Source organism: Tenrec ecaudatus, chromosome 8 (genome assembly GCF_050624435.1).
Source record: "Tenrec ecaudatus isolate mTenEca1 chromosome 8, mTenEca1.hap1, whole genome shotgun sequence".
Lineage (NCBI taxonomy): Eukaryota > Metazoa > Chordata > Mammalia > Afrosoricida > Tenrecidae > Tenrec > Tenrec ecaudatus.
The window spans coordinates 47,958,689-47,981,812 of NC_134537.1; the positions used below are offsets into that span (position 1 = coordinate 47,958,689).

Genomic DNA, 23,124 nt, shown 5'->3' on the forward strand with positions numbered 1-23,124 from the left:
TCTCATGAGCTTGTTTTAATTTTATTTAGCTTTAACTTCAACTTCAAAACCTCAAAATTCACTTCCATCAAGTAAATTCTGACTCACAGCAAATCTACCGGATGGAGTAGACCACCGCCTTTTGATTTCTTAGACTGTAAATTTTTAAGGGAGTGGGAAATTCTATCTTTCTCTTGTGGAACTGATGGTTTCCAACTGCTGGCTTTGATGTATGCCATCAGGGTCCCATGAGTTGAACTCACCTATGAGCAATTGATAGTCTGTTCAACAGCTGACCTCTGGCCTGTTTGAACTTTTCATACTGACCTACTCCAACGTCTCTTCCCCTAGATGTCGTTGATTTGATTTCTGTGTAGTCTATCTGAAGAAGTCCACATGTACAGTCTCCATTTATGTTGTTGGGGAAAAAGGGTATTTAGACATAGAAGTCATTGGTCTTGCAAAATTCTATCATGTGCTCCCCAGCCTCAGTTTCTATCACCAAGGCCATACTTTCCAGCTACTGTCCTTTCCTCTCTGCTCTCAACTTTCACATTCCAATCACCATTAATTATCAATGCATCTGGATTGCATAGTTGATCAATTTCCGAACGAAGATGTTGGTAGAATTCTTCAATTTCCTCATCAATCGTTTTAGCGGTTGGTGCAGAAATTCCAGTAATAGTTGTATTGAAGAATGTCCTTGCATGCTGATGGATGTTATCTTATCACAGGCTCTATTGTACTTCAATCTATATCTTGAAATGACCTTTTTGATGATGAACCCAATAATATTCCTCTTGAATTTAATTTGTCATTACAGGTATAGGAATGCCCGGTACAGAGTAGAATGGCCCTTGTGAGCTTCTGAGACTTTAACTATTTACTGGAGTAGAAAGCTCCATCTTTCTCCCATGGGAAAACTGGTGAACTAGAACTGATGGTTTTGAACTGCTGACTTTGCAGATCATAGTCCAATGTGTGTAAGAACTATGCCATCAGTGTTTATCCTACCATCGGGGTTCTTCCTTCAGCTCAGTAATACCGAGTATATAGATATTTATCCTTTCTATTTCATTTTTGATGACTTCTAATTCTACTAGATTCATACTTCATACATTCCAAGTTCCAGTTATTAATACATGTTTACAGCTGTTTGGTCTCATTTGTCAGTCATGTGACATCAGCAAATGAAGGTCCCCCAAACTTTACCCCATCTATGTCATTATGGTGACTCTACTGTGAGAAGGTAGCCCTTCCTCAGTCAGATTTTGAGTACCGTCTGACCTGTGGGGCTCCTCTTCCAGCACTCTATCTGACAGGATTCCACGTGAGGTTTTCAGTGGCTAATTCCTCAGAAGTGGACAGCCTGCTCTTTCTTCGTGGTCTATTCTTATTCTGAATGCTCTGCTAAAACCTGTTCACTTTGGGTGACCCTGCTGGTATTGCAAATACCAGGGACATAGCTGCCCACATCAGAGCAAGATACAAACCACCATAGTAGGTCACACGGACAGACAAGGGTGGTTCGGGTGGCAAGCACCTGTATATATATGGCCTTGATTTATTACATCATCTTTCTGGTACAAAAAATGGCAGATGGAAATGAGGAGCCTGGGAAATGTATATAGGCTCATTGTGATTGGAACCAACTCAACAACATTTAACAAATAGGGCCCCTACTTGTTAAGGAAGCTAACATTTAAGCAACCTTTCTAACTCATTCTCTGTAGAGATTATATAATTGATAGAGAGAGACTATCTGAGCGATCACTGTAATATTGTTCTGTGTTAATTCTGGGATGTGTTATCTGTGTTAATTCTAGGATGTTTTTCTACTGAAAAATGCTTCTAATTCTGTAATACTTTTGCATTTCTGCAGAATATAATAAATCAATTCTGGCATTAACATTTTCACATTACAAAATGAAGTATAAAAATATATCCAGGTCAGCCAAAATTATACATAGAAAAACTATGTTACGTGTTCCAAAGTTATGTAAGTGCTAGGTGATAGAAGAGATAATACCATGAAATATTTTAACTAACTACCACAAAGAAAAGCTTCAAAATTGATCTACTAATAACTAGTCTACTGAGACTTATACAGACCTAGATAATAGATGGAATAAATAAACTTTAAAGCAGAAATCTGGTGTCAACTCACCATTGAATTTATCTTGTCCCTACCTGTCAATTGTTGTGATATTAGAAGATTGCTTCACTGTAACAAGGGAGACGTGGTGTTGTAGTGAGTTATACATTGGACTGCTAACCACAAGGTCAGCAGTTTGAAATCGCCAGTCTTTCCGAGGGGGAAAGATGAAGCTTTGTACTCCTGTTAGTCTCGGAAACCCACAGGGACAGTTCTGCCCTGTCCTATAGGGTTTCTATGCATTGGAATCGACTCAAAGGCAATGAGTTTTGGTCTGTGCTTAGTTTTTATTATAACAAAACCTTATATTGTAAAAACTTAAAGGTGGAGCTCACATGAACTTTGATTTCCACCCATGACTGGATGCAAACTCAATGCCATCGAGTCAATGCTGACACATGGTAACCCTACAGACAAAGTAGAATCAACCCATGTGCATTTATGTGACTGTACATCTTTGTAGGGATGGAAAGCCTTGTCTTCCTCTCACTGGGAGGCTCGTGGTTTTTAACTGCTTCCCTAGTGACCAGCAGCCCAACCCGTAGCCTACTACCCCACCAGAGTTCCTACAAAGTGAGAGTGATTAGGCAAATAAGCTTTGTTGGTTACAAGGTGTTATTACCCAAGGAAAAACATACTATGCAACTCTTCTTTCAAAAATATGCCTACATATGCTATTATTAAAAACTTGGGGTCTAAAAGTTAGGTAGCTGATTTGGGATAAAGTTTGCTCAGAGATGCATGGGGCACTGGCCCATCCCTGGGAAGCAGGGACTCTAGTTTTTGTGCTAGCTCTGGCTAACTATGTGTCCTGGATAAGCCTCACTGCCTTATTCAATACACTGATCACAAAAGGATTTCACACTTCTCTGAATACTTAGATACCACCCAAAGCAAACAATACGATTAAGTTAGCACAAACAAGGGTATCAAGAACATTTAATGGAAATGCACGTGGTTTCCCCTCATTTCCTCCTATGTGTCTTTCCCAATGTCCAACTTGACAGTGATTTTCCTTGCTTCTTCCTATTTCCAGTCTCTTACAGGTAACTTAGATACCAGCTACTTTTTAGGTTGCTGTTCACTTGAGTCAATAAGTAAAAAGGCTATAAGAACTCAAATTCTTGAACAAAATATTTCTAATTTTAATAATAATACTTAACATTCAAAAGAAATTATTACATATAAGGAACACCCTTATCAGAAAGCATCTTAACTAAAAAGAATACATGGTTTCTCTTTTAAGATAGTTTTTCCTCCACAACCCATAAAGTACCATTAGCACAATAAATTATCAGAATTGAATTAATACAGCTGTACATAAATATACTTTCAACACGATATGACCTTTTTAAGATTGATATGAAATAAAGTAGATGAGGGTTTTCATAATCTGTCATATAATTTATCAAAGTAAGACATAATTATTACATATATGCATATGAATGCACATTCAATATCACACTCAAAAAAATCCACGTGTAAAGGAGTATGGGCTGCTGGATGAAAATGAGTTAATTCTCTGGAGGGAAGGCTGAAACATAACTTTGGCATAAAGAATACAGCGCCGTAAACCTATACACAAAATAAAGTATCTTTCTTTGAAGGGAAGTAGCAGACAAAGTATGAATCTATGAAGTAAATCCATTGAGCAAGACACTTTAAACCCCAGTTGACTATAGATAGTCATTTCTAGATACAACTATCTGCGTGTCATTTCCAGGAACTCAGTAGCATGTATGGTTATCAGTACTATCACCTAAAAATATTAAAAAGCATGATCAACTCACCCCAAGTGAGACTTGCCAGAGTCAGGAGCTCAGGGATGGAGTCTTGACAGACTACATACTCTGGCGAATATGGATCTGTTTGAACGTCAGCTTCCCGATAATCAGTCTGAGTGGCCACAGTGTGTTTGGAATGGACAGGTGGGTACTTGGTAGAGGGAGGAGCAAAAGAAAATGGGTCTGTCCTAAAAGGGGGACATTATTTTCAAAATTAAAACGTGATAAGATCACTTAGGATACTATGTAAAGGAATAGAAATAGGCCCTTCACCTTCACTGAGTCCACTGGCATTCATAAAGTGATACATCCATTAAAACCCGCCTGTGTCCAATAATCTTTAGAGAATTCTTGTTAATTTCACCTCTTTCAAGATACTGAGAGAAAAGAAAAGAAAACCTACCAAAAAGTCCTTTCTATTCATAAAAGAGCCTATTTATATGTGTATATTTGGACAGGGTTAGAGTGAGTACAGGGCTGTAAAAGTTGGATTATAGAATGTGATATTGTATTCCTGATCCTGTTCAGAACTGCTAGATTCTGGTTTCTTCTGGCTTTCCATGATATATATGGTTTTAGCTGTTCCCCTCCTAAAACATAGGAACAGAGACAAGAAAATATGTTTCCTTTTTTTTTTTTTAAATAGCCTCTTTCTAGTTGGATGACTCAAAATTAACTCTAGGATCACTTGTTTAACTGTATAGAAAGTGACTTCATCTCTTGCACAGAAATATAAACTGCAGAGAAAACTATTTACATGAAAATGAGACTGTGCTGGAAACCTATGCAAATAGAAAGAAATCTTGTCTGCACAATCCTCACAATCGTTGCTGTGCTTGAGTGAGGCCATTCTCACAGCCACAGTGTCAATCCGTCTCAGAAAGGGTCTTTTTGCTGACCCTCTGCTTGAGCAAGGATGAAGCCACACATCTGTCCAGTATATCTATCTATCTACCTATCTATCTGTCTATCTATCTATCTATCTATCTATCTATCTATCTATCTATCTATCTATCTATCTACCTATCTATCTATCTGCCTATCTATCATATATTTATCAAATTAGAAATAACTAGATGCTAAATGCCTGCTGGAAAACCCAGTTTTAAATACAGTTCTATTTTTTCTATTCAGAAATGTATTCCATAAAATATAAACTTTATTTTCCAGATCATTTCCTGAATACCTTAAAATTCCTTTGTGACTCTGAGTACTAATAAGTTACCAGAAGAAAGAGTACAGCAAAAATTCCATTTTTATTTTATTTTATTAATATTTTAATCATTTTACTGGGGTTCTTACACCATGCATCCATTGTGTCAAGCACATTTGGACATATGTTGCCATCATCATTTTCAAAACATTTTCTTTCTATTTGAGCCCTTGGTATCAGCTCATTTTCCCCACCCTCTGCATCCTCCCTCCCTCATCAACCCTTGATAATTTATAAACTATTACATTTTTCATGCCATACACTAACCGCTCTCTCCCTTCATCCACTTTTCTGTTATCCATCCCCTGGGAGAGATCATTGTGATCGCTTTCCCTTTTCTCCCCCCACCTCCTCCCTACCCTCCTGGTATCACTACTCTCATTATTGATCCTGAGGGGTTTATTTGTCATGGATTCCCTGTGTTGTGAGTTCTTATCTGTACCAGTGTACATGCTCTGGTCTTGCCATAAGGTAGAATTGGGATCATGATAGTGTGGGAGTGGTGTGTGTGTGTGTGTGTGTGTGTGTGTGTGTGTGTGTGTGTGTGTGTGTGTAAGGAAGAACTAGAGGAAAGTTGTAAGATTCATCGGCGCTGTACTGCACCATGACTGGCTCATCTCTTCCATTTGTAAAGGCTGGGCGATTGCACATTTCTCCCAGATTCAACCCATGGCCTTTATCTCCTTCGAAGCTAGGTTTACTCCTTTCTTAGGCAACATAATTAAGTACCTCACATTGCCTTGAGTAACATTCAGATACTATTTCATAACTGATTACTTTTGTTGATAAAATATTGAAGAACTGTTGTCAAAAAGCAAGTTTATTTTTCAAAGAAGCAAGAAAGAAGAGTTAAATCAGTTTTCAACTTTTCTTATCACAACCCATAGGGATATATTTTATACCATAATCCATTATCTAGAACTAGATATACCTGAGACAAAAGTACAAACAAAAAAACCAATGTACCCAGAGTACATCTGATGCTTTGGGTTATCTCGTATTCTACTTCATTTTTTTAGAATGCTGCTTATGACCCTCAAGAAAATTTCATAATATTATGTTTTATGATCCATAGTTTTAAAAATAATGGTTTAGATAGATATCTTCTGGAATCAACTATGGAAAGAAACAAAAAAATGGGAAAAATTAACAATGGTTACTTACTTAGTTACTGAAAAAATAACATTGAGTGGCATCTGTTTAAAATATGGAAGAAAAGGTCTGTGGAGAAAAAGGAGAGAAGAGTTATGGGACTTTTGCATTGGATACACTCTGAAGTAAGTATCTTTCTACCCTGATTATTCATCTCTTACAATCCATGAGCTTGAATATCCCATGTAGCATTGACCCTCTAACTATAGCATACACTGAATCACTCAGGGGTAGACTGGGGAGGAGCTTGTTTAAAACACAAAGTACAAGATCTGGCCCAGGCAAGTAAGTAGATAGAAGGCAAAGCCAAAATATCTGTATTTTAAATCAACATTCCAAAATTGTAAGTGGCCACACTCAGAGAACAGTATCCTCTACTAGACTGCAGCTAGCCATTTGCTCCCAGTGACTTCTCAAGCTCCTACAAATATTCTGAGATTCTCAGTAATCTTCATGTAGAGCTTCTCCCCAAAGAGCCTAGGAACTGAGGAGAGTGTTGTTCAGACTTTAACATTTCTCTAAAAAAAAAAAAGGAGAAAGGAGCTTGATTACAAATAAATGTCAATTATAAATGTACTTTCCCAGGAAAGCATGTGTACCTGCACATGGTATCAAGGGTAGTTTTCTAACTCTAGTAAGATCCACAGGAAAATCTTCATCTCTGTGCGTTGGAGCAGAGTATATGGTTATCACACAAGTACTGTGTGAAACAAATGAAACAAAGGGATGCGTTGGCTGTGTTGGCTTTGACAACATTCATAAGAAGGAAACACTTTGCCACTTTTAAGAGTTTTCCCTGCATGCTGTTTCCATCCATTTAATGACTTCATTTTGTTCCCAAATAGACATTCTTATGTGCAATCAATACCTGAAGTCAGAGAGGCCCAGGGGAACCCCGGACCTAGCTCTGTGTGACTTTGAGGAATCTGCTTCTCTCCAAGGCTCAGCTGCCTGGCGGGTAGAATGAAAATAAAATAGCCGGGCCTATATATTTCTGTAGTGACAATGAGATGATATGTACGTAAGGCACTTACAATGGAGCCGGCACACTGCTTGCACTTATGGAAAGATAGCTGTTATTCTGGTGGTTAAAAAAAAAAAGAGTCTCTAATAAAATCAGGATGAGTGCCCATTCGTAATGACTTCTTACCTTTCAAAGTATTTGAAGCGATTCCTTCCAGTAACTTCAGGATCTTCATAAACTTCTTTGGGCATCTGAAAAGAAGGGTGGGATCTAAAATGAAGCAGGAAAACATTATTCAAGTCTAAGATATCATTTCCACATATAATTCTACTTATTATTTCTATGTCTCTCAAGTAGGAGGTACACATACGATCGCATACTGAGAGCATATGCATTTACTGTCCTGCATCTCAGACTAGATAGGATCACTTTTCCTGAGCCTGGAAACCTGGAGCTAAGAGGAGGAGGTACCAGTGGAGAAATGAGTTAAACCACACACACAAAATCAAATCTATTGTCACTGAGGTTTCCAAAACTGCCATATCTTTTCTCCAGCAGAGCAGCTGGTGGCTTAAAACTAATGACCTTTCCACTGGTGGCTCAATGCTCTGACCACTCCCACATACAAAATGCCCACTTCTAATTAAAAAGCCGGAAAACATGCTTCAAAAGATAATTATACGTCCCAGCTGAGAGGAGGCAGCTGATTTTTTTTTTCAATTTAATTGTAAATAATTACAAGAATATGGAACCCAAAAGACTTGTGTCTGAAGGCATTTTAGTTGCACGTCTCCAAAAATTATATTTGAGTACTAGCAGAAAAGTGTATTTGCAATGTCTAAGATGGCTTAAACAAACAGGGAACTTCGTTACCCATGGTGAAAGGTCAGCAGTTTGACCCCATCTAGTTTCTTCACTGCACTCTGAGGAAGCAGCTCTCTCTTCTGCGATCTCTTCATGAGGGCGAGTGTCAAACAGGGCCATGTCACAAGAACTAATTCTCTTAGATTTGAGCTAGGATCAAGTGCAAGTCCAAAATGCATTCCTAAATCTATGTTTTCTGGTTCACTTTAGGGACATCTTTTTTATTTTATGTTAGATCACCTTATCAATCATCCCCCTGGCGCATAAGGTCTTTCTGTTTATAGTGTCATTGATTGGATTTAGCCCATGGTAATGCACTTGAAACACAATCGAGAAAAGGAGGTTAAATAGCTGTTGGTTGGCTACTAATCGCAATACATGGATTATGGACTTGTACAGATTAAATCGTTAAGTGACGACACCTTTTACACAAAAAATGGGCGTTGGTGGTCAGGCAAAACATACAGTATTCCATGACAGTGGCAGACTGGATTACTATAGATCTTAGTAAAGCAAGCAGTGCATTAAAGTCATAAATATATGGTAGTCCGCCTACCAACAATTCAATAATCTTAGTATTGCTGTCTTCTGCCTCTTCACACACCTTGTAGTTTCAGCCTTACGTCCTCAGGCTACAGGTGCATTTGAAGTGGAGTCCAGGTCCCCTAGTGAGGTTTCCGCATCAAGTAAGTCCCTCTGCTGTAGTCTTTGGAATATATTGTGTGCCTTGAAAACACAGAGTCTGATGTCACAGTGTGGCGCATGGACTGGGTCTTCAGGTACTGTACAGAAACTCAGTCCAATGAGCCTGATGGGGAGCATAATGGCAGGCATATGCTCCCTTTGGGGTCCAGATAGACACTGTCAGTCACTGGGAGGTTGGCCCTCTCCAGTTTTCTACCAACAGAAAGGCACTTGTTTTCTCTAAGACAGGTATGCTCTCCTTCCCAGTTCTTGCCTTGGTTTTCCCACCGGGTAGGAATGTGTGTTGGTCTGGGGTGAACTTAGCACATTTTTGTATGACAGCAACTATGTCGTCATCTTCCTTTCCCCCGATCTTGGACATCGAATCCCGGTTGAAGTAAAGTCTCCTCTGTCAACGTAGTTCTAAAAAACTGATTTTGACGAAGGACCAAGAAGCACACAATGGGAAGGAGGTGCCCTCTTCAACAAATGGTGCTGGAAAATCCATATCCATCAGAAGAGGAATGCAGCAGAACCCATACCTTACCCAGGAACTAAAATATGAACTCAAGACGCATTCGAGACCTAATGCAAAACCCAAAGCTGTCAGGATCATGAACAAGAAAATCAGGACAAATCTAAGGGCCCTATTGCAGGGCACACACCAACTACCAGATGTAACAAAGGCAGCACAAACATTGGACGTCTCTGCGTAGTCAATAAAGCACAAGGAAGCATTGTTCTGTTATTTTCTGCTTGAATGGGGATAGGTACAATCCTACAACAGATAGCATTGTAATTCAAGATAGATCTTGAACTGTCCTTTTGGACGAGGAAGACAAAGCCATCCCTCTTGACCGTGTCATTCCTGTATATTAAACCTTTTGACTTTCTGACTCACAATGGCCAATACCAGTCCATTTCAGCCTAGAATGTCCCTTTTTATGCATTCCTTTTTATTTTGGACCATTTCCAATGGTCTTAGATTCATACTTTGTCCATTCCAAGTTCTAATGATTAATTGATGTTTGTAGCTGTTGCCTTTCATTTGGAGTCGCACCCCATTGGCAAATGAAGGTCCTGAAGGTGTGAATCTCACAGGTTTTACTTCATTCACGTCACCACGGTCAGTCGACCCTCCTTTGAGAACGCAGCTCCTCCTCAGTCGTACTGTCAGTGCCGCCCGGTCCGCGGGGCCCCTCCTTCAGCACGAGCTTCAACAATGGTCTGCTTCTTTCCGTGAGGCTTTCAAGATGGCACAGGGGTTCCATTCCATCAGAAGGTTTTCAGCGTTGTCCTCCTCAGAAGTACACAATCTGGCCCTTCTTCATGGTTTGCTCTCAGCCTGGATGCGCTGCTGAAACCTGTGCACTTTGGGCAACCTTGCTGGCATTGGAAATACATACCTTCCAACATCCCAGCAACACACAAGACACCCTGGTAGGACAAACTGTTAAACAAGTGGTAAGACAAAATAGACAGCGTTTACATTTTTACTGTTGTCGTAAACAAGAACTGCTCAATAATAAGATAACCGACAAATGAGGGGTAGGTATGCACAGCCACCCCGGCCTTCTTAGAACATTTACTGACCAGTAAGCTTACAATGATTCTCCCTGAACCAGGCTCATTTTGCCCCAACAGGTTTCAAGAGAGAATGTGGGGTCCACTGGCCTATGTATAACCTCCTAACTACAGGGTTTTAAAGCATGCAGAATAAACTTTAAAGGTGTTTTGTTGGTTTGTTTTTAAAGAAAAGCAGTCTTAGGAGCCATCTGACACTCACGCTGCAAACTGGCGGACAACTCCTCTGTGTTGCTCTTCAGACCCTCTCCACTCCCGACTGATGAATGCGGGCACGGGATCGGCCTTGGACCAGTACAGTGAGTACCGTGGATAATGGAACAGGTTGCTGAACATGGCTCTAAACCTGGGAACTTTTCTCTGATGTAAGAACAGGAAGACAGAGAGGAAAATTAAAAAAATAATTATACCACTAGGGTTCCTAAAGTGTTTTCCTTATATTGTAGCATAAATGGGGGAAAACGGCACAAACTACTGTATACGGGGTGCTGCCGTCATGTGCTACAATCACGGTGATGTCAACTCGCAGCGAGACTGCAGGGCAAAGTACGACTGCCTCGGACATTTTTCAAGGCTGTAATCTGGGAGCTCTCATGGCACGGTGGACCATGCAGTATGCTGTTAACTGCAAGGGCGGTGATTTGAACCCACAGCCTCCAAGGCGTAGTTCTTACTCTGTCCTATAGGAATTGGCGCAGTGATGGTGAGTTGGGAGTTCGTTTTTAAACATCTTCCTGGAAGTGGATTCTAGGCCCATTTTTCCCTGCGTGCTGGTGTGGTCAAGCCCTTAGCATTGCACCCCCGGGCTCCTTGCACCTGCTGCGTAGAAAAGGTCACAGGTGTGTGCTCAGAATATTTCTATCAGGACACTCAGGAAACTGATTATAGTTGACGCTGAGGAGGCAAGAGACTGGAGGTCTGGAGTGAGCATCTATTTCATACTGCAGATACTTTTAATGCTGGAAGAGAATATAGACAGTCCCATGGGCTGCTAAACACCAAACACATCTGTCTTGGAAGTATAGTCAAAATGCTCCTTAGCGACAAGGATGGTGAGACTGAATCTTATGGACTTTGGACATGTAATCAATGGACTCAGAACGTAAGAATAATTGCGAGGATGGTGCAGGAGCAGGTAGAGTGTAATTTTGTAAGACATATAGGGTCACTAAATGTCAGAATAAACTCAACGGCACCTACCAACAACAACGCTTTTGTACTATCTGAATTCTTTTCACACAGGCATATGTTACGTTCCCCATTGGAATAAATTAGCTTATAATGAGTCTGTTATTCCCCATTCAATAATTTATTCCCACACGGGTCCCAAGTATCAACAAGGCTCGCCCCGGAGCACTCATGGCAAAGTACTGTGTGCGGCACCCAGACTCCAGCGGGGATCTAGAGATTGCTCGATCTCGTCAGTGCTATTAGCCGAATGAGGGGTCAAGTTCATTGCAGAATGAGGTAGACCTACCAGTCTGCTTCGAAGCATAGTGGCTTGAATATTTGCCTGTGCGTGGTCTTTCGCACTTGACACAATGAACACCGGATCTGCAAACAAACAACAAAGCCGTATAAGAAATACAACACAGCTACTAGGAATAACGACACGGCCACGGCATTTCTCAATTGGAAAACAAATTAGAAAGTTTAGACATCGCTTAACTTTACAGCAGCTCCTGGTTCTACCTCCATTACTCTATCAACGAGTCTGTTAAATGCATTCCTTTGCTTTGGATTCAAAGTAGGTTTATAGAGTTGAGAATGCAAGAAGAATGCCTAATAATATTCTTAAACACCTATTGCTCTTTTCTGCCCTATGAATATACTTCCTTCCGGACCTGAGGTGGCCGGGAACTGTGACCTAAGTGAGGAGCCAGGGCTGCACACAAAGCCCAGGAGTTGAGCACACGAAGCCCAGATCAAGAATCCCACTTTAATGCTTTCTCCTACGCTCGGTGCATAGGCAAGAGAGATGCCGCCTCGCAGCTGGCAGCTATGACTAGAAAACATCACTGTTTAATAAGCGAGAACCACCTCTCATCTATCAGTTTGTCACACGATAGTGGTTTACATTTGCGATGGTGGAAGCTGTGCCACCAGTATTTCAAGTCTGAGTAGGTTTAGCCATGGTGGACAGGTTTCAGCGGAGCTCCACGCAAAGACCAACTAGGACGAAAATTCTGATGATCTGCTTCTGAACAAAAAAACCTGGTCCGTGAAAACTTTATAAATACCAGTAGAACCCTGACTGATATCACGCGGGAAGAAGAGTCTCTCAGCTTGGAAGGCACTAGGCGACGACTGGGGAAGAACTGCCTCCTCTGAAGAGAGTTGACCTTATTAGCACGGATGGAGAAAAGCTTTGGGGACCTTCATTTGCTAATGAGTCATGACTCAAGCTGAACAGAAGCAACTGCAAACATCCTCTGTTAAGTAGAGCGTGTAATGTACAAACTATGAATAGAGAAAATGAGAATTCATAAAAACTGAAATGGAATGCATGAAGACTGATACCCTGGGCATTAGTGAGCTGCAATAACTTGGCACTGCTGCTTTGAATTGTGCAACCAAGGGTCTATGTTGGGAATGAAAAAGTCCCGACCATTGTGCCACATTCATAGTTTAAAAAATTACCAAATCTACCCTGATGTACAACATTGTCAGCGATGGGATAATATCTATACTCTAATAAGGAAGGTCAGTTAATATGGCTCTTTGTCTAATTTATACACTACCCAGTAATGCAAGAGATGAAGAAGTTGAAGATTTTTACCAATTGCTACAGTCTGACATTGATCAAATGCACAATCAAAATGCCCTGATAATGAAAAATGACTGGTGATTGGAATGTGAACGTTGGGAACAGTGAAAGACCAATAGCTGGAAAAATGGCCTGCTGCAAGACGGATTCAGGAGAGGACGTGGAACAAGGGACATCATTGCTGATGTCAGATGGATCGTGGCTGAAAGCTGGTGGTGTGAGGCACTGTCTAGTCGGTTCTGACTCATAGCCACCCTAGGTGCAACAGAAAGAAACACTGCCTGGTGCTTCACCATCCTCACAATTGTTAGCGTTGAGAACATTGTTGCAGCTACTACTTCAGCTCAACTCCTTGATGATGTTCCTCTTTTTCACCAACCTTCTACTCTATAAGCATGATGTTCTTTTGCAGGATCTAGTCTCCTGCTACAAGACTGTCCAAAGCACATGAGACGAAGTCGCATCATCATCACTTCTAAGGAGCATTTTGGCTGTTGTTCCTGTTTGTTTTCCTGGCAGTCCAGCTTTCACATGCATATACGGCAAGTGAAAATACCGAGGCTTGGGTGGCATAGTGGTTCCAAGTCAGGCTGCTAACCACAGGATCAGCAGTTTGAAATCACCAGTTTCTCTGCTGGAGAAGGACGAGGCTTTGCTATAAAGAGTTAGACTCAGCAACCCACAGGGGCAGCTCTACCCTGTCCTACAGGGTCACTATGAGGATGACCGTCAAGGAGCTGGATTGACACCGTGGCTGCAATAAGGACATAAACACAATTGTGAGGATGGCACAGGACTGGGCGTTGTGCCTTTCTGGTGTACTATGAGTTGGAACCAATACCATGGCACCGGACAGCAAGAACATCCTGGAAATTGATTCTATAGGTTTGCATCCAAAGGAGGCAGTGGAAATCCCAGAGGAGACATCAAATACTGCAAAGCAACACATGGTTGACACAAAGAGCCTGGGGTAGTGAAGACAAAATTAAAGAGGTATAAGCATGCTTAACCACTTACAATTTTCAGAAAAGTAGATCCAATGATTCAGTAAACATGTATGAGACACCTAGTATTTGTACCAGCACTAGAATAGATGCTGAGACTACAGGAACATATACAACAGAAACTTAAGGAACTTCAAGTCTAAAACACATAGAACATAAATTGGCAACCGGGTCATTCAAATGAACAGGGATTGAATGGGAAAGCAGAGAGAGGGCGAAAGATTAACTGGGTAACAGTGAAGTAGGGGGGCCTCACTAGGACTGCTGGGTGTATTTGGAAATGCAGGAGAACTGGTGAAGAGAAGAGTCCTTCGCTTCAGTATGCTGTGTAGTGAGGGTTTTGAGCATCCTGGTGACATAGTGCCTTGGGAAAATACCATAATTTAAATGCCATCAGATTTCAATATTAAAAAGAACTTATTTGCATAAGACATTGTAAAGTATAGCTATACCATTGGCTCTGAATATTAGTGAGGTGAATTTCCAGTTGTTCTCTATTTTGACAATATGAGACCAATGTTCTACATGAATAATCAAGATACACCATTTAATACTCAGAATGTAGTATGTCTGTCCCAGTCAACTTCATTGTTGTCACTACAACATTACATTTGGCAATTGTTCTATTGTGTTAGAGACCAATTTTTAGTAAGGTATCTATAAAGCATATGTTACAAAATAAAATTGGAACATCACTCAAGTTCCTTTCACTGTAATTTGGAATGAAATGAAAGGTATGGAATGGTATGGAATAAAAAGAAAGCGAAAAGATGGGGGCTTAATTGGCCCCAGAGAAAACAGATGGCCCCAAAGAAATCACTTTTAAAACCAGTGATGTGATGGATCAGAACAGGTTTAAAGAAAAAACAAATTCAAATCTATAGTTGCCCAAAGAAAAGGGGGTAAATGAAAAAACAAAAACATTTTGTTGGGCATTTAATGTAGTTTGAACTCGGGGATGTTGAGTGATTAAATCGCCAAGCCTGCAAATCTTGCCATACTTCGCTAGAGAGCAACAGGTCGCTGAGCAGTGCCAGACGCAGAGCGCACCTGAGGCTTCCAACGCGCCCCAGACCTGTCCCCTACTCTACAAAGGACAAACGCCAACAAGAAGGGGCCTGTCCTGAGGGTCCTCAGGCTCCATCCCAACCTGGAACCCATCTGACTCAGAAGCCGACCGCTTGGTGGGGAGTGCGGGGTGGCCCTTACCGTACAGGAAATCATACGCTCGATTGGAGGAGACCTTGCCCCTGGGCTCTGTCCTCAACACGGTCCGCGTTTGAGACACCTGCGGCTTGCTCTGGGGCTCCAAGATGGTCACGACGTGGCTCATGGTGTCGCCTTTGCCACCGGCCGCGCCGCCGGGCCGCCTAACACTCGGGAGGACTGGCTGCTCGCCGCTCCGTAACTATAGTAACCGCCGCTGGGAGCCTGAAGGGGCGGAGTGACCTAGGATGAGGAGGGCGGGGCGATCGTACGGGGCGGGGCTGGCGGGGCGGGGCAGAGAAAGGGGGTGGGGCACGAGCATGGGGTGGTGGAGCTGGTCGAGAGAAGGGGCGGGGCGTACGTCCTGGGCGCGGGATAGGAGAGGCGGGGCGAGCGCGCGAGAGGGGTGGAGCGAGGCGCGGTGGGAGGTGCGCAATGGGGAGGAGTGGAGAAGAGGGCGGGGGACGTGGGCAGTGCTGCGTGCGCGGAGGAAACGGAGAGGAAAGAGAAGGGAAGGGAGGGTAGGGTGCTCCGGGATCAGGAGGGGAAAGACGAGGAGAAACCTGGAGGAAGGGAGAAGACGGGCGCGCCGCACAACCTTCTCTCCTGCTGCCTTCTGGAGACCTGGCCGGTGAGCTGTCAGCCGCGCCCGAGGCTGGGCTAAAGGCCCCCAGCATTTCCCTCCACAGCATCACGATTCCTTCCGATGTTTCAGTTGTCCCATTAGGCTGGTGGGCAGATGTGATCTGGACCCACTTCCTGCTCAAGCCACTGCTCTTTCTGGAAACACGCTTGGTTTGAACTTCTCTCCATTTCCAAACCGTGTAAACCAGCCAGGTGCCTGGGCACCTTGCAAAGCCTTTGCCTAGAGTGCCTTTTCCTGCTTGTGCCTCCAACCAAGCTGAGGCTTTCAAAGCTCAGCTCAAACTTAGTCTCGTCTATGAAGGTTTTCTAAATCCCCCAACCACAGTGAGCATGCTTTCTCCCAGTACTGTAGTAACATCAATAGCACTGGCCATATTGCATCCGTAATCATTAGTGATCACAACTGTGAGTCCATGGAGGGCAGAGGCCTTCCCACGGTCAGTTTTGTATCTCTGAAGTACCTGGCACTGAAAAAGTCTAGTATTCAACAAATGTATTGACTACTACATAAACCGGAGCCCTCGGCGATACTGGGAGGGTAGAGCGAGAGTGGGTTGGAAAGAGGGAACCTGATTACAAGGATCTACATGTGACCTCCTCCCTGGGGGACGGACAACAGAAAAGGGGGTGAAGGGGGACGTCGGACAGGGCAAGATATGACAAAATAATAATTTATAAATTATCAAGGGCTCATGAGGGAGGGAGGGAGGGAGAGAGGGAGGGGAAAAAATGAGGGCTTAAGTAGAGAGCAAATGTTTTGAGAATGATGAGGGCAATGAATGTACAGACGTGCTTTACACAATTGATATATGAATGGATTGTGATAAGAGTTGTATGAGCCCCTTATGAAATGATTAAATAAATAGATAAATAAATAAATAAACACCCTCATGGCAAGATGATGAAAACATTTGACGACCAAGTGAAAGGTGAAAGGTCGGAGGTTGGAACTCACTAGTTACTGGAAGGGTGTGTGTGGTGGTGGGGGCGGGGGCGGGAGACCTGACCATCTTATCTGTAAAGATTATAGTGTACGAAGCCCAATGGGGCAGTTCTGTTCTGGAGAGTAACTATGAGTTGGAATTGACTCAATGGTACACAGCTGAAGCTATGTATCAGGCATTGACAATTCTGGAATGATTTTGACAGTTTACAGGCTGGTGGAGAAAATAGACAGAGAAATAAAATCCCATAATGGTATGATAATGTTTTTCCCTCTAAGGGTATAAATAGCTAGATTCTCCAGGACGTTTCTTTTGTTGCTCCTATTTCCCAGGATGCTTTCCCCGGCTGAGCTCTTCTATGGCTGCCTCCTTTTCATCATTTGGGGTCTCAGCTCACATGTCACCTCCTCAGAGAAACTCCCTCACTCAGTCAGGTGAGCCTTTCAGGCAGGGAATAATCGTTCCTGCCTCTATAAACACAATCCCACTGGTCTGATTTATTTATTTTAAAGGCACTTATTTTTTCTTATTTACTTGCTTATTTATTTATCCCTCGAGAAGATAAACTCTGTGAGATCAAACCAAACAGTTCATTGCCATCAATTCGAACTCATCTTGACGCCTCTGGCAATTACACAAGCTGGTGTCAATTTGTGCAGGGGTGGAGTCTAGCCTGTCAATCATGTTGCAGCTTAATGACCTCGTTTGGAGGCTCCATGGAGAGAAATAGCTCACTGGAGGTCAGATACACACAGACTCTGCTTGTATTCTTTTTTTTTTTTGACAAGACACATGGAGCTACTCTAGAACCCTGGGGCTGAAGTAGCCACATGGAGACCCACGCCTGCTCTGAAATGCTTACACCACCACTGGATCCACGAGACTTTCCACTCACTGGCCTGTGATCTTCCTGCATTCAGCGTCATTGCCTGTGTTTTGTGAGTCTGAAGAGGAATTTATAAATTGGTGTCAGACATATGGGCGAATATCGGACTTATGGACTTGATCTGGACTGGGCTGGGATGTTTTCTCAATATTCAATTGCTCTTGTACATAAAGCCCTTTCTTATACACATATGAGTGTATGAATTTGTTTCTCTAGTCTACTCAGACTAACGCACCCCATAGGACAGAGTAGGACTGGTTTCCAAGGCTATCTTTCTCTGTGGACGCAGACTGCCACATCGCTCACTCACGGAGCCACCATGTTGGTTAGAACTGCCAATCTTTCAGTGAGCTACTGAGCATCTCACTCCTCTCTGAGACCAGAGACTTCACATGCCCAAACCCCCCTCTTAATTCGCCACTCCCAGCACAAGCTAGGGACAAAGCAAGTCCTTTTTGGTCATTTGAATGACTTTATCTACGCAACAGTTTATTTACTTGCCAGCCATCACTGACTTATTTTCTTTCTCACCAGTTTTCATCCCTCCACCATCTTTAGGACAATGGCATCACTAGGGGGTATGGGAGGTGAGGACCACACTGAATGACACTGACTCCAACATGACTGTCTAAATGTTTGATACAGTGTTTCAGTAGAAATGGATTGTTTTATTTTGTTTTTCATTTTCCAAAAAAACTAAGCCTGCCTATAGGAGAGAGACAGGGAGGGCTTTCTACTCCCATAAAGAGTTACAGTCTCAGCAACTCACAGGGCATGTCTACCCTGTCCCACAGAATTGCTAAGAGTTGACATTGACTAGATGGCAGTGAGCTTGAGTTTTTTTGAGGTGCAAGCCTGTAGATGCTTCTAATAGGCAAAACGATTTTTCATGAGCCCAGCTTCCATGTACAGGCTCCCTTATCTAAAAGCGGTCCATTCCTATGGAACCTTTTTGTAAGCAGAAGTGGGGTGAAAAAGAAGCAACTGCCATTAGTTTATAGGAGAAGCTTTTGAGCTAAACGAAACCAGAAAAAGCAAGATGACGTGATGAATGCACAGCATATATAAAGTAGAAAGCGTTTTCTGTGGCCTTACGGAAGTGATCGGCTGCTTCACCATGAAGTTAGACATCTCTTCCCTGTCGCTGGCTGCTACAAGGTCATTGAGTGGCTGATGGACGCAGACTTCACCCTTTTGTGAAAAGCGGATGGCCACAGTGACACAGAAATTGCTTCTGACACACTGGTGAGTCAGGGAATTGTTATGTTATCTACATCAGTGGTCCGAATGACAAGCAAGATTGTCCCGTGAAGTACGGTGTCTTGACCCACTCCTGCCACTGAATTGGACGGATTCCTGTTACAGGCCAAGGAGAAATGGGGAAAGAGAACACGCATCTGCCTGGGGTTGCATTGTGGATGCCAACCCGAGTGTTTTCAATTTGGCCATTGTAAAATAGAAAATGAGAGAAAGATATCCCAGGACGGGTGGATACGACAGTGCCTCATCACTTGGGGCCCCAAAGAACTGACAGTTTGAAAACTTTACAATCTCTCTGAAGAAGAGATTGGATGATGTGAGAAAGCCACTAAACAAAGAAGGCAAGACCCTCCAAGGGTCCTGCAACACAAATGTCGGTGTGTGGCTCTGAAGAAACAGCACACTAAGAAAAATATGGAGGAGGACGGAGACGAGGCAGGCTTTGGGCCAAGAGAATGGAGGAGAGGAAAGTATAATGTCAGGAACTGATAGACCCAGACGGAGGCTGACCTCGGTGAGTCAGATTCAGATCCGAAGTAAAAGTGATTTCTAAGAGTGACAAATGAATGTTGTTGTTGGGTGTCATCAAATCATTTCTGACTCATAGTGACCCTGTGTACCACAGAATGAAGAACTTCCCACCTCTGCACCTTTCACACACACACACACACACATATCATTTTAGTGGGACAATTATAGTTCTTATCACAATCTATCCATTGTGTCAAGCACATTTGTACATATGCTGCCATCATTTTCAAAACATTTTCTTTCTACTTGAGCCCTTGATATCAGCTCCTCATTTCCCCCTCCCTCACTCCCCTTCCCTTGTGAACCCTTGATAATTTATTAAAAATATTTTTTTCATGTCTTACACCAACCACTGTCTCCCTTAACCCACTTTTCTATTGTCAACCCCACTGGGAAGGGGTTATATGTACATCATTGTGATCAGTTACTCCTTTCTCCCCCCATCTTCCCCATTACCCTCCTGGTATCTCTATTCTTATTACTGATCCTGAGGGATTTATCTGTCCTGGATTCCCTGTGTTGTGAGCTCTTATCTGTACCAGTGTACATATTCTGGTCTGGGTGGATTTGTAAGGTAAAATTAAGGTCATGATAGTGGGGGTGGGGTGGAGGAAGCATTAAAGAACTAGAGGAAAGCTGTATGTTTCATCGATGTTACACTGCACCCTGACTGGTTCATCTCTTCCTTGTGATCCTTCTATAAGGGGATGTCCAATTGTCTACAGATGGGCTTTGGATCTCCAATTCACACTTCCCCTCACTCACATGGATATGATTTTTTGTTCTGGGTCTTTAATGCCTGATACCTGATCCCACCAACACCTCATGATCACACAGCTGGTATGCTTCTTCCATTTTGCGCTTTGTTGCTTCTCTCATGTCGGCTTTGTTGCTCCTCCACTAGATGGTCGCTTATTTAACTTCAAGCCTTTAAGAGCCCCCAATGGTATATCTTTTGATAGGCGGGCACCATCAGCTTTCTTCACCACATTTGCTTATGCACCCATTTTGTCTTCAACGATCGTGTCAGGAGGGTGAGCATCACAGACCATTCTTGCAATTGTTCTCAGGTTTGCACCCATGGTTGCAGCCCTTGGGTCAATCCGTCACGTCCTTGACTTTACCAACTATGATGTCCTTCTTTAGGGACTGTTCTCTCCTGACAACATGTCCAAAGTACTTATCATCCTTGGCTCTAAGGAGCATTCTGGCTGTACTTCTCCCCAAAAAAGATTTGTTTGTACTTTTGCAAGTCCGTGGCACCTTCAATATGCTTCACCAACACCATAATTCAAAGGCATCTATTCTTTTCTCTTCCTTATTTAATGTCCAATTTTCACATGCATATGAGGCAACTGAAAATACTCTGGCTTGGCTTAGGTGCACCAGAGTCCTCAAAATGACATACTTTCTCTTCAACACTTTAGAGAGGTCTTGTGTGGTAGGGTTACTCAATGCAATGAGTTGTTTCAATTCTTAACCACTGCTTCCGTGAGCATTGATTGTGGATCCTAGCATGTGAAGTCTTTGACAACTCCAATCTTTTCTCCTTTTCTCATGATGGTATCTATTGGTCTAAGTTGTGAAAATATTGTGTTTGTTTCCATTGAGCTGAAGAGCACAATCCTGATCTTCATCAGCAAGTGCTTCAAGTCCTCCTTACTTTCAGCAAGCAAGGGTGTGTCATCTGCATATCCCAGATTGTTAATAAGTCTTCTCCAATCCCGATGATATGTTCTTCATCTAATCTGGCTTCTCTGATTGTTTGCTCAGTATAAAGATTGAATAATTATAGTGAGAGGATACAGTCTTGTTGCACACCTTTCCTGATTTTAAACCATGCAGTAGTCTGACAAAGAAATAGAATCTATTAAAAATATATACAGTAGAAATCATGTACACATGGGGCAATTCCTGGAGAAGACCTCTTCTGCTACAAGGCTGCCTCTTTCACAGTTATCTGCAAAACAGTATTAGTTTGGCTTTTCATGGTGATGGCTTCTTTTATGAAAACAAACACTCTTTTCAGAATTGTTTTGGTCAGCAAAAATCATGGACTACTGTAGGTCTTTGTAAGAAAGCAAAGTCGTGTAAATTGACTTTTCTAAAAATGGGGGATACTACTGTCAGACCTACAAAGATAAAACTCTATGCTAACCGCTATGCTAATCTATGTTTTGAACTTTCTAATGAATGTGAGCTGCTAACTGAAAAATCAACAGTTCAAAACTACCAGATGATCTGCTGGAGAAAGATGAGGCTACTACTGTAAAGATTTATAGTCTCAGAAACCCACAGGGCAGTTCTTTTTTAATCATTTTATTGGGGGCTCCTACAATTCTTATCACAATCCATACATACATCCATTGTGTCAAGTACATATGTACATTTGTTGCCATCATCATTCTCAAAACATTTGCCTTCTACTTGATATCACTGTTCATTTTCCCCCTCCTTCCCCACTGCCCCCTCTCTCATGAACCCTTCATAATTCATAAACAAGGGCAGTTATACACTGTCCTGTAGGGGCACCAGGAGTTGGAATTGATTCCATGTCACAGGGGCTTTTTAAAATGCACTTCAGGCAGAACTGAGTCGTCATTATCATCCAGTTACATTAACATTTCAGATCACATGGCTTTGTCATAACCTGCTACAAGCACGCACTGCTCATTTCCTTGCCGCTGGTGTTTTTCTATTCCCTGATTTTGTCAAGTTTTCTGGTGTTTTAGCTACAATATTGGGGTGACTAGTAATTATGGACCTATGTCAATCACTTGTTTGCGAATTAAATAGTAATTAAATGAAAAGAGGGAGAAAAAATGATTGAGTTTCCATACAGTTACTAATGTTGTAATTTAATGTAGAAAAATTTTACAAAAACAACTCTGTTTTTAGTATTTTTTAAAACCATTTTATTGGGAATCATAGAACTCTTATCACAATCCATACATACATCAATTGCGTAAAGCTTCCTTATACATTCGTTGCCCTTATCATTCTCAATATTTGCCTTCTGCTTGGGTTTTTCTGGAATCAGCTCATTTTCATTTTCCCTCCCTTCCCTCCCCGCTCCCCCTCATTCGTGAAACCTTAATAATTAATAAATTATTATTTTCTCTTATCTTACACTACCTACCATCTCCCTTCATCCATTTTCCTGTGGCCCATCCCCCAGAGAGGAGGTTATATATAGATGCTCGAGATCAGTTCCCCCTTTCAATCCCCTCTTCCCTCCCAGTATCGCCACTCTCACCTTTGGTCCTGAAGGGTTCATATGTCCTAGATACCCTACATTTCCAGAACCCAACTGAACCACTGTGCATCCTCTGGTCTAACCAGGTTTGCAGTGTAGAATTAGGACCATGATAGATGTGGGGTGGGGGAGTGTTTAAGAACTAGAGGAAGGTTGTGAGTTTCATTATTGCTACACTGAACCCAGAGTGACTCATCTCTTCCCCACTACTCCTCTGCAAGGGATGTTCAGTTGTCTACAGATGGG

General features: G+C 42.3%; 1 protein-coding gene across 1 annotated transcript in view; it reads right to left on the reverse strand.

Moving 5' to 3' along the window:
* Nucleotides 1–15,574, reverse strand: part of CFAP91 (cilia and flagella associated protein 91) — a 66,307-nt gene extending 50,733 nt beyond the window's left edge. The window contains exons 1-6 of the mRNA XM_075556366.1: nt 15,360–15,574; nt 11,857–11,933; nt 10,582–10,739; nt 7,434–7,517; nt 6,296–6,352; nt 3,925–4,106 (exon numbers count right to left, since the gene is read on the reverse strand). Coding sequence (XP_075412481.1) covers nt 3,925–4,106; nt 6,296–6,352; nt 7,434–7,517; nt 10,582–10,739; nt 11,857–11,933; nt 15,360–15,483 — 682 coding nt within the window. The 5' untranslated portion in view covers nt 15,484–15,574. The remainder of the gene's footprint in view (nt 1–3,924; nt 4,107–6,295; nt 6,353–7,433; nt 7,518–10,581; nt 10,740–11,856; nt 11,934–15,359) is intronic.
* Between the last annotated feature and the right edge of the window lie 7,550 nt (nt 15,575–23,124).